We start from the raw sequence: 12,125 nt of genomic DNA, 5'->3' as shown, positions 1-12,125 counted from the left end.
CTACATATACTGCTTGAACACATACCTGCCATTAAAATGTAACTACACAATTTGGTCAAACTGGTGGAGCAGGAGCAATCTTTCTAGTACTGAAGAAAGTAGCAAAAGGCTGCTAGCATTGTTACCAAAAACAATTTATGTATAGCTTCAGCAAAAAAATCATTTTGAAGAGCATTTTAAATGTAATTTTATATTAAAGGGCTTCTGGGGTTGCTTTACAAAGAATCCACATTTACTTGCGAATTTGGCGAAAGGCATATGTGAAAAATGGATACTAACTTGTTAAATTTTTAATAAAAGGCTATCTCGCAATGCTAGGTAAATTTACAATAATTAAAATATATATTAGAAGAGAGAAAATGGATTGCACTCACCTCCTGAAAAACTCAGTAACATATCGTATCACGAACCACATTAATACAATCAGCAAAATATCTGAAAAAATTTAGGAACATATACAAGCAGTACCACAACAGACAAGATTGCACATGAATTCAAGGCACTCAACTTTGCCTTGTTTGTCGAATAATGTTCTGAAATAACTTTTGGAAAGAAAAAAATGATCTAAACTAAAATGATCCAAAATGGTAAAGTATCTCCAATATGGTTTTATTTATCTTTCCTTGGCATAAAAGATACACATTTCCCGCACATAAATATCTAGAAATGATTTGAGTTTTAATCGGTTAAAAAAAGAAAAAGAAAATGTAAATGAGGTAAAAGCCATGTAAAAGAGACTGCAATAGAGGATACTGAAAGTACAGCGTTCCCACCAATCCAACATATAAAGCCCAAAAGTAACATTGTAGAGGAAGATCTTGCGCTGAATCCAATTCATTTCACCCATGGCTGCAAAAAAGATAACAGTAATTTTGGCCATATCAAAATTATAAAAATAACCATGTCTCGGGGCTACTAATATCACTTTTCACTTGGCCATATCAAAATTACAAAAATAACCATGTCTTAATTTTCTTATTACTAACGAATCTGTCTTCGTAAATCATGTTAAATTGTTGATCTCTTCAATTCAATTCAATAAACTCCGAACGTCACGTTTCTAAGCTAATCACCAATCAGCTATATAATAAGCTTTTAGCTTGGGCCACCCTACAAGCTCAAAATTCATATTCAATTCTTATTAGTAAAAATAAAAACTATCTTTTTTTGGTAGACAAAGGGGTCAAAGGCCCAACAAGTAATTACCACATACAACTAGCACAAGTATTGGGCCAAGTTAATCATAAGAAGATATCTTGGACTCAGTCCCTATTTCTTCCAAAGCCCTTGCTCAAGCCCAAATATGTACCCATACCACTTCATTCCAAAATTATTGACCAAAAATTAAGAAATGTATTTTGTAGCTAGATTGAGTACTAGTTTAGATTGGATTTTTTTAGTGAAAAAAGTTCCTTTTTTTAAATAAAATAATTTTATTCAATTTAAAACTTATTTGGATAGATTTTTTAAAAAAATATTTTTATTAAAAAAAATAAATTATTTATTTTTTCTAAAAATTAGCAATACCTTACTTTTAGAAAAAGCAAAAGCAAAAGACGTTATTAATATTTAAAAACTCTTTTTAAACATTCTATTCAAATGTAAAATAATTTTTGTTTATTAAAAAAGATTCTTTTTAAAAAATAAAAAAAATAAGTACTTTTTTCAAAATCAAATCCAAAAAGCGTCCGACATATAACTTAATACTATAATGGTAAAAAAAAACCTAATGCTATAACCGTGGTTAGAGGCTTGTACTAAACTACTAATTACATATCTCATGCTTTTGAAATGACCACATCCATGTTTTAGAGCGGTTGAATTCAGTTGTGGATGTGACCTTTGTACGTAAATATGTAGTGTGAGTGAGTGTTTGAATATAAAAAGAAAAAAAAGGTTCTAATACTATGACTAATACCCAAAAGAAAAACATAACCAAATGTATATGTAGTTATGTACCAAAAGAAATAAAGCTTCTTTACCAAAATAAATAAATAAATAAATAGAAGTATAAAAATAGAATAACAATGATTACATGCATAGATCCAGATTTCATGTTATATCTTCAATGGTGAAAGTATGCTATGTACGTCAAAATCTTATTCTTTATTTGAATAAATTATCATTTGTATCTATAATAGATACAAACATTGATAAATGTATTCATACAAAAATAAAACAATAATTGTACCTATAGAAAATAGTTTTTGTGTGTCAAGAATACTTTAACGGATTAATTGTGTAATCAACGTCTGGGTATTCTTAACACACGGAAGCCATCTTCCGTGATTATAATTGTCGTTTTATTCTTATATGGATACATTTATCAACATCTGTATCTTTTATGAGTATAAATAATAATTTATTATCTTTATTTTTAAACAAATATGTATACTTACAAGCTTATTAAGAATATATATATAGTAAGTAAATTTCATATAAGAATATTACCATAGTAGTAGAGTTTAGTAAAAAGAATAATGCATCGATAACTAAAGTTCATAATCACCAATCCGACATACAAATTACAATCCTGAAAAAAATCCAAACATGTACAATCCAAGCCAGGTACTGACCTATAATCAATAAAAGATATCTGGTGCGAATTTTCGGAATATCCACAACTGAACTGACAAGTACATCGGGTTGTACCAAGTAATATTTCAGGTGAATGAGGGTCGATCACATGAGAATTGATAGACTGAACAACAATGATCGAATAACTCACTTAGTCAGGCAAGTAGAAAGTGATATTTTTGGGGTTCAAAATGATTAAACAGTAATTCAGAGAATAGAAAAGGCAAAGAGTTGGTGTAAAATTAATGAGAGAAAACAGTTAATGTATTGGAGATGTTTACTTTTCCAGATTAAGTTTTCTTACCAACTATTTTAATCATGCAAGATTCATTTCATGGAAAACTGTAATTGGCTAAACCCTAATCTCTTAGTGATTTAGTCTCCTCTAACCTTCATCGACCGCCATTCTCTTGGTCACTTGATTCCGATTAGAGGGTTAAGTTCAAATCTAGTTTACGGTCACAAAAACCCTACTTACCCAAAACCAAACGGATTATATGTCACGTATCCAGATTAGTTCAAGTAATTAGCAATTTAGGAGGAATTTACTTTCAAGCTGTGTTCAGGTGAGAAACCTCTCCCAAGAGTCACAAGATCGCATTTAGAATAAGGGTCATACTCTCGTTCCAGCCAGATTCATAAAATTAAGAACGAAACTAATCCTCGAAACTGAATCAGTATATTAATTAAAACAGAAAAGTAATAGTCTTAATCCATAGAAATAAACAGGGCTCCTAACCTTAACCAAAGAGGTTTACTGGCTCATGACTTACAAAGAAAACAAGGGTTCTAAAAAGTGCGGAAGTGAGAAGATCCCCCTAAAGGGTGAATCTTTTTCCTTTTATATCTAACTGTTTATATCCTGACCCGAGAACTAGGTCTGGGCCGACAAAGGGTAAATGGGCCGACCTTCGAGGAGAGCCCTCCTACCTCCCCCGACCTCTTCTAAAGAGGTCGGTTATCAACCAATAGGTCCAAAAAGCCCAATACAGCAAGGTCCCGCCCACTAAAAGGCGATTACCAAAAAGATATAAGATCCTACAAATGGATACAAGATAAGATAAAGATCCTCTCCCCAAAAGATCACCAATTCTACTATAAATACACTAGAGCTCCCAGGTATAACACATACTCTGATTCTACAAAAACCTGCTAAAGCCCATGCTAACTTAAGCATCGAGTCTCTTGCAGGTACCACCACCTAACCCCTCACAAGGAGCTCAGATAAGCGGTACCTCAACACCAAACAGGTTGGACATCAACACTCGAAGAGTGTAACACCCTAACTTTTAGCACCTCATGATTGTACTAAAAGCTCAGGCGTTACTTACCTCTAAACCTTTTTATTCTATATTATTTTTATTTAATATTGAGCCTTTGCGAATACGAACCGAAACTTTCACCAAGAAAACGAAGAGTCGGCACTTTAAATCATTTAATCACAAAATATATATATCCACGTAGCATTATGTACATGGACTTACTCAAAGATCCTCAAATACAATTTCTACCCCTCTAAAAACTAAAACAATAAATGACGATGAAAAAATAAAATCTAACAACTCAACTTGTAAACAGAATCTTCTATGCTCTTGTAGTTCCGCACTAAACCTTCGCACCTGTAGCTAATAGGGGTGGAGATAGGGGATAAGAACTGGGGAGTTCTTAGTAGGGTTAGGGTTAGAAATTAAGTTCGTTTCATTATGTTCACAATCGATAACAACAGTCAACAAAGTATAATCCAACTCAGCAATTACAAAACATAGAATCCAATCACAAGCACACACAATCATAGAAAACACAATGACAAACAAATATGCGCAAACAAGTATGATGCATGTCTATCCCTAGTGCAGGTAATGAGCTCATCTGTCGGTTTCGTCCCGCTCTTGACGTAACTCAACAACCTTTGTCTGAGTTTGGTTTCCAGTGCCATAACCTCTGTAAGCAACCTCTAGCTTACAGGTGCGACTCTCTTGAGCCAATATATGCAAACATAACCTCCGTAAGCAACCTCGGTCTTACAGGTGAGGCTCTCTAGCCAATGTATGTATCGATAACCTTTGTAAGCAACCTCTGTCTTACAGGTGCGACTATCCCCTGGATTGGCTGATGTATCTCTAGAAAGTAAATCTCAGTAGACTCACTACCATATCTCTGCTTATCTTTAACAGGTACACAATCATCCCAGCTCGTTCTCAGTGCCAAACAATATCTCTACTTATTTCCTTTTCTTTTTGTTCTTTCTTTCGTTTCTTTTATTCCTGCTCTCTACTCTCCTGTGACAGAGGTTCCTTAGATTCTTTTAATCTTTTCTTTTCTTTCTCATCATTTTTTTAATTCCTTACTTTCAACATCACAAACTATCTTCACACTCTTCCCTTATCTTTTCCTAAATATTTTATGAAGAGAGGATCATGAGATCCTTAACTTAGATTTGTCTTTCTAAAGTTTTTAGAAAAACTTGTCTATTTACCACTCTTTGTTTAATTTTTCATAATACATATAATAATATTCTTATAAAATATTATCTTGATAAATAATAATTTACTCTAATGTAAATGAGTAATTTTAAACACATATTTAAAATAATATTTATAATACTTTTAAAACTTATTTTATAAAACCTTATTTTCAAATTTTTATTAACTACTTTCTAAACCCCGAACTCCTCAATATTTTATAGAATTATATTTAAACCTTCGCTCTTTGTTTCATATTTATAAAAATAACCCTGAACTTTTATAAAATATCCGGTTTACCCTGAACTTTATTTATTATCCAAACTACCCGAAAAAAACTTATATAATTATAATATTAAACTCAATTTTTTCATAAAAATATATTTATATCTTTCAAAAATAATTCTTCATCGCTATTTCTTCTCTTCACAAAGAACCGAAAGTCTTCTTTCAAAAGACAAAAGAATAATCATTTATTAGTTAAATCTCTCGGTAAGACCTCTAGACTTTTAGGGAAGCGACAACCAATCTCATTTCAAAACTAAATTGTTTTAACTCAAAATCAAATAAAACAATTCTTCAATTCAAATTAGCCAAAATAAAACTTCTCGAAATTCTTCTAAAAATTTCGGCAGCACCTCCCCTAAAACTCGGACCTTGCCACCATTCTCGGGTCCCATCCAAACCATTTCCAACAGCAAAATCATTTACAAAATCGAACCAATCTTAATATTAAATATCTTTTAAAATCAAACCAACTTAAAATCGAACCGCTTCCAAAATCAAATCATCATTTTATTAATAACTCAAAATCAACTAATATAATTCTTAAGGATTTTAAAATTTTATTTTGACCCCTAATCTTTTTAGAAATTACATTTTAATCACTAAACTTCTAAAAATTCTATTTTAACTCATAAATTTCCTTTTATTTAACTTCCAGTCTCAAAACTCTTTCTTAATTATATTTTGGCCAAAAAATAGTTGAAACATGAGTTTTTTTTTTGTTTTTCAAATAACCAAATCAAACTCTTCAAAAATTCATCAAAATTATTTGATTTTTAACTAGTTTTTCAACAGTTGGTAAATGATTTTTCATAGCTTTTGATTAAATCTCGTGGCTATCAAACCTCATCAAATTTATCTCGAAATACTACATCACAACAGTCCCAAAATCATTAAAACAACCACAGCTGAACTGTTCTTCATAGCCGAACCAACAAATCACAAGCAACAATAATAATTCTACATAAACTCATTCAAAACCAAACAATAATCAACCAAATCAACATTCACTTATCAAATTCATATTTAATTATTATAAAGTTATCAAAACCTTACCTTGTGCAGAAATTACAACAACAAAAATTTCGAAAAAGTTTTCTAACCGAACTGCTGAAGAGAAAAATGTCAGAAATCGTTTGTACCTCCTAGAACTCCAATTGGCCGAACTAAAGGAAAAGAAGAGTTACGTCACCGTCAATTTTTACCGAAAAAGTAATGCTAACGTGTAGAGAAGGAGAATACAAATATTTTTACCAAATTAAATTTTTTATTGGAGTTACGGATCTTAAGAAATCAAAATCAAAAGTTTACGGTGCCATGAAATTCTCACGTTCTCTCTCTCTAGCTTTTTTCTTCCTTTCGGTGGTGTAAAAGGAAATTAATGGCTGATGATGATAATTATATATTGAGTTTGGGTACGTGTCATTAGGAGGGTTGGGTGTCGCGATTTCAAACTATTGAGCCAGCGATTCAAGTTATAAATATCCGAAACGGATAATTATGAAAATTAGATATATTAAAACACAAGTAATAATGTATATAAGTTACTAATAAATGATATTAGTAACATAATAATAAAAGATATACTGTAAAGTATTAGCAAGGCTAAGTTCACCGAAGAGTACCGATATTTACTCATATCGACGGATGTCTAGCTCGATAATAATATTATTAACTAAACTTTATTCTAAAATTAAAAATATCAATTACTGAATTAAAATATATATAATTTTTATTATTTATAAACTACTAAAATTATAGTTTTAATTATATAAAATATTTTATTATAATAAAAATACATATAAGATTCGGAATTTAATTGAACTAAAATATGTATAAGATTAATCTAATTACTTATAAAATAAATTTCTAAAATAAGGAATTCTAATTTAAAAAATGAATTATAACTTATTTATATTTATATTTTTAAAATTGCGGGTTGTTACAAAGAGGACCCGGATCCCACGTCTGGCCCGGATTTACTGTTTTAGGTAATTCTCGGAACACTAACCTAATTTGATTTGAAATTAAAATAGGATAATAAATTTTAATCCTAAAGATTTTGTATGTAAATAAAAATTACAAAAATAAAAAATAAAATAATAATTAAAAGCTAAATCTAGTTAAAGATGCTCCTTTAGGTGAGGTTGACCCGCACTACTAGCGTTTAGCACCAGAATTGGCGATCAGCGCTAGAATTGTAGTGGCTTGGGCTTCTGTCTTCTAGGACACTAAATGCCAGGTTCGGTGTTTAGCTCCAAAATTGGCAGTGATTCCAGAAGAAAAGTAGATAATATTATATATCGTTGGAAAGCTCTATAAGTTAGATTTCAAACACCGTTAAAATCGCGTCAATTGGACCTCTATAACTCAAGTTATGATCGTTGGAATGCAAGGAGGTCAAGGTTGACAGCATCCACTTTCTTTTTTGTTTTTGCACAAAATTCTGCTAAATTCGTCCGAATTTCACCTGAAATAATAAAAATACCAAAACAACTTAAAATAACATTCAAAAAAAAATTTAACATTAAAATATAATTAAACTTATTAAATTCTAAATAAATTTAACTAAAAAATAAATAGAAAATAGATATAAGATGCTCATACATCAATAACATTAACCAATAATGCAATCAAGTGAGATTGTACAAGAATCAGTGAATACTATATATACTACATTATTATTATTTATTAAGCGAACTTTTGCATAGGCTTTCAATCAAGCATTCTTTGTTAAAAATAAAATAAGGAAAAAAATATATCCAAAGAAACACTGCAAGACACTTTTATATATATATATATATATATATATACACACATTAGTAGACAAAATTCATCCTATCAATTTAACCAAAGTCTTGAGTGAACCTCATTCCTTTTCTCTTTTATTGCTTTTAAAATTGAACATGAGCTGCTAGTATCAAATTTTAGCTCTCAATCTAGAAGTGATAAGAAAATAATTAGAACAACGGATACATGAATAAGAAAAAAAAAACGCAACAGAAACATAAAAAGGATAGATAGGGATTTTTTTTATTAGACCTCTAAAAAACCTGTTCTTAGCAACTTAGATCATTGGAAGGGTTTTCCTATTATACATCTAAAAAATTTGTTCTTAGTAATCTAAGTCATCGGAAGGGATTTTTTCTACTAGACCTTCAAAGAACCTACCCTTGACAACTTAGATCAAAGGGATGAAAATTGAATCACTCAATTTTCTCCATGCAACAAGCGAAGCAAATCACTCACCTCACTTAATCACACTAAAAAAACATGCATAAACCACTAAGAAAATTTTATTCATTAAAAGTTGTATAAATTATCTCACCAAATGTGTTTAAATAGATCCCTAACAAACTAGCTAAAAGATTAAATAAGATAACTAATTTAAATCAGATTTGATTTTATTGGATTAGATCATATTTGATTTAAATTTTAAAATCCTAAAGATATGATAACTAATTTAAATCAGATTTGATCTTATTAGATTAGATCAGATTTGATTTAAACTTAAAATCCCTAAAAATACTACTAAGCAAATCAGAAGTAAATCAAATCTTCCAACAAACTCTAACAGCAAAATAAATTAAAAATAAATGACTAAAAATTTGAAAATTAATAAAAATTATGCCTCCCATTGAATTTGAAATGCTTTATTGGACTTCTTATTATCCTGCCTTAGCCCAATGGGCCTTATGAATTATCGTCCTTTCAGCACACCACTATTTTTGAGGCAGACTCTTGGTCTTCTTGATGTCTAAGACTGATATGGCACAATTCTTCTAGTATTCAGATCATTGAATATGAAGATTACAGTTCCTCCCCTTAGCTCTAAGATGACAAAAATGCCTTCCTGACCACATATCAAGAAGTATTTAATTTCTTCAATAAAAACATAAGATCCACGTCGCGTGAGTTAGCTTAGAGGCTTAAAACAGGCATCATAATTAAAAGAAGAAAGAAAAAAAACAACATAAGGAAAAGTGAAATTTTTGCTTTTATTTGCAGCGTTGGAGGGCCACAGTGATTGTGAAAAATCCAAGATTTTGAGAACTGGATCTGTCATCAACAAGAGGTAAAAAGAATAGAAAACAGAAAAACAATCAACATACATCACACATTCATATGTACAACAATTGACAAGTAGAGGCGGATACTAGATAAATAAATTGGAAGCTTGCTGATAAACATAAATGAAATATAAATTAATAATTTATTGAATTTAGATGATAAACATAACAACTACCTAAGTGAAAAATTAATTTAGATTCATATCATGAAATAGGAATAAATTATTAAAAATAAAACAAATACTTAAAAAAGAGGCCAATAAAAACCATCCCTAAAACGTGAAGCGGTGAAATAAACAAGTATGCAATTGTATAAAACCTCAGTATACACAACACAGTACAAATTATCAACAAGCACAATTAAATCACAAAACACAGTAAAACATAGCACAACAACACCAATAGAACATCACTAATCATGATCAATAATCAAAAGACATTCAATAATCAAGTATCACAAGACCTTCAATAATTAGCAAAATTAAAACAAGAACACAGCAAAACCATAGCTCATCAGTAATCAAATAATCATTCAAAAAAAGTTAACACAACACATTCAAATAATCAGTAATCAAATAATCATTGAATAGGGCATAAAAAATATAGAAGAAGTGAGCAGTGAACTGACCTTCGAAGTCTAATTAATTGAAAAAGAGAGCAGGAGTTTTTAAAATAGGATGAAGAGAGAAGCCCTACGTGCGATGGACAGTGGCAGTGGCTCAACAAATAGACAGTGGCAATGGCTCGACGGACAGATGAACGGCGGCTGAGGCTAGGGTTTTTAACTTTTTTATTTGGTTGAGGTTGAGTTGAGTTTTGGAGAGTGGAGAAGGAGAAAAAATGGCAAGACAAAACGGCAACAAGACGACGGCGTGTAGGATGAAGACGATGGAGGATGGATGCCGAGCGAGGAAGAAGAGAGCGAAGTGCAAACAGGGGGTTGAGGAAGGACGAAGAGAGAAGCCTCATACAACCACTGATGGCGGAAATGGCTCACTCACTCCATTTGGCAGTGGTAGAGGCTAGCTAGGTTTTTCTCTCTGATTTGGGAAGAATGAAGGAAGGAAAGGAAGTTAAGAACGAAAGAGGGACGTGGAACAAGTTTTGGGTGTGGAACAGGGGGAAGGAGAAAGTCGTCGCGGAGGCGCCGGCAACCACAGACGGTGGCGGCAAAACCGGACAGAAGAAGCTAGGGTTTGGTTTCTTCAAAGAATGGATTTGCTTTCTTTGCTTTCGCGAAGGAGGAGGTGGGTTTGGGGGGAAGAAAGGGGCGTGTCACACGCAAGGTTCTGTAAACCGAATCAGTCATCAAACCGTTTTGGCTACTAATTTACTAGTTTATTGGTTCATCCGGTTTAATCGTAGTTCAACTAAAATAATCATTTTATAAAAAATAATGAATAAAATATAAATAAAAATATTAAAACATAATTATAATTTGTGTACCAAAAAAGAAGAATCGTGAATGCTAGCAAAAACCATACAACTTTATGATGTTTTAGTGCTTGATTTCTGTCAATGCTTTGATCTCATTTTCAAATGCCTTCTAATTGAACTTATCCTCTGCATCTGATTCTATGTGAAGTTTTTTCACAGCAGTAGCCATAATTGAAGGCAACTTAGTCTTGTAAATGGATCCTTGTCCTCCAATGCCAATGAGATACTTGTCATCAAAATTATTGGTAGCTTTAATGATGGTTTCAAATGCCATTTTCTATCATGACTCCATATGGAAAATTGTTCTTCTCGTTGCATTCCTTTAGTCAAGGATTCTTTCTTTCTTGCTTTTCTATAAATAATATATACTAAAACACCAACCACACAAAGTGCTAGTGTTAATACTCCAATGATAAGAAGTAGAACCAATAACATGACCTTGTGACTTTTGCCGCTAGCACTGCTTGGGCATGGCAACAAGCCAGTGACATTACCACATAAGCATTTGTTATTTTCAATGATTCAATTGAAGCATAAAGAAAGACTTTGTTATTTGGAATAGGCCTATCTAACTGGTTGTATGATATGTTGACAAAAGTTAATCTTGACATGCCATTAAAATTAGATGGAATTGTGCTATAAAGATTGTTGTGAGAGAGATTCAACTGCTACAATTACTTCAATTCTCCAAGAACTCTTGGTATTATTCCATTCAACAAATTCTCCTTAAGATCAAGATAATAGTAAGACAACAAAGCAACAACACCAATAAAAAAATTAAAACAAAGATAACACAGTAGGAAAATTACACCAAACTAACAAATTATAGCAATACAACAACAACACCAATCAAAACTTAAAACAAAGCAACAACACCACACATCAACAACACTAACAATTAAATCAATAACACAATAGAAAGTTACATAGAGGAGCGTCATGGAACTAGAGAAGATGAAGGCTGGAGCGCGGCAGAAATAGAGATAAGGAGGGAAGAGCATGATGAAACGGGAGCAGAGGAGCACTAGACGGAGGCACGACATGAGACGAGTTGCAACGGAGGAACAACAGTTGTGCAACAAAGGAAAGATGCGAAATGAGCGTGATAGGGAGGGCGGCTTTGAGTAGATGCGACGACGGCAACGGTATGGCAGTGCCTAGACAGTGCCTAGTTGCACGATGGAGGGAAAGGAAGTTACGACGGTGGCTTCGAAGCTCGAAGTTGCGACAGTGGTGGGAACAGGCCGGTGGTATTAATTTGAATGATTTATGTTCTATGTTCAGTGTATTTTGG

General features: G+C 32.0%; 1 protein-coding gene across 1 annotated transcript; it reads right to left on the bottom strand.

The window, feature by feature from the left end:
- Window positions 1-838, bottom strand: LOC130966607 (uncharacterized). Its single transcript, XM_057891423.1, has 3 exons — window positions 754-838; window positions 375-435; window positions 1-25 (listed from the first exon to the last, which is right to left on the bottom strand). Exons 1-3 carry the CDS (start codon window positions 836-838, stop codon window positions 1-3), a joined length of 171 nt encoding a protein of 56 aa, XP_057747406.1.
- Window positions 839-12,125: the final 11,287 nt, after the last annotated feature.

This window comes from Arachis stenosperma, chromosome 3 (assembly GCF_014773155.1).
Source record: "Arachis stenosperma cultivar V10309 chromosome 3, arast.V10309.gnm1.PFL2, whole genome shotgun sequence".
NCBI lineage: Eukaryota > Viridiplantae > Streptophyta > Magnoliopsida > Fabales > Fabaceae > Arachis > Arachis stenosperma.
This window is presented reverse-complemented; position numbering and strand designations above follow the sequence as displayed.

Coding starts and splice junctions, on each gene's coding strand:
- LOC130966607 (XM_057891423.1), bottom strand. CDS start 838: ATGAATTGGATTCAGCGCAAGATCTTCCTCTACAATGTTACTTTTGGG. Junction 436..753: donor GTGGGAACGCTGTACTTTCA/GTATCCTCTATT, acceptor AAATTTTTTCAG/ATATTTTGCTGATTGTATTA. Junction 26..374: donor GTTACTGAGTTTTTCAGGAG/GTGAGTGCAATC, acceptor TTTTAATGGCAG/GTATGTGTTCAAGCAGTATA.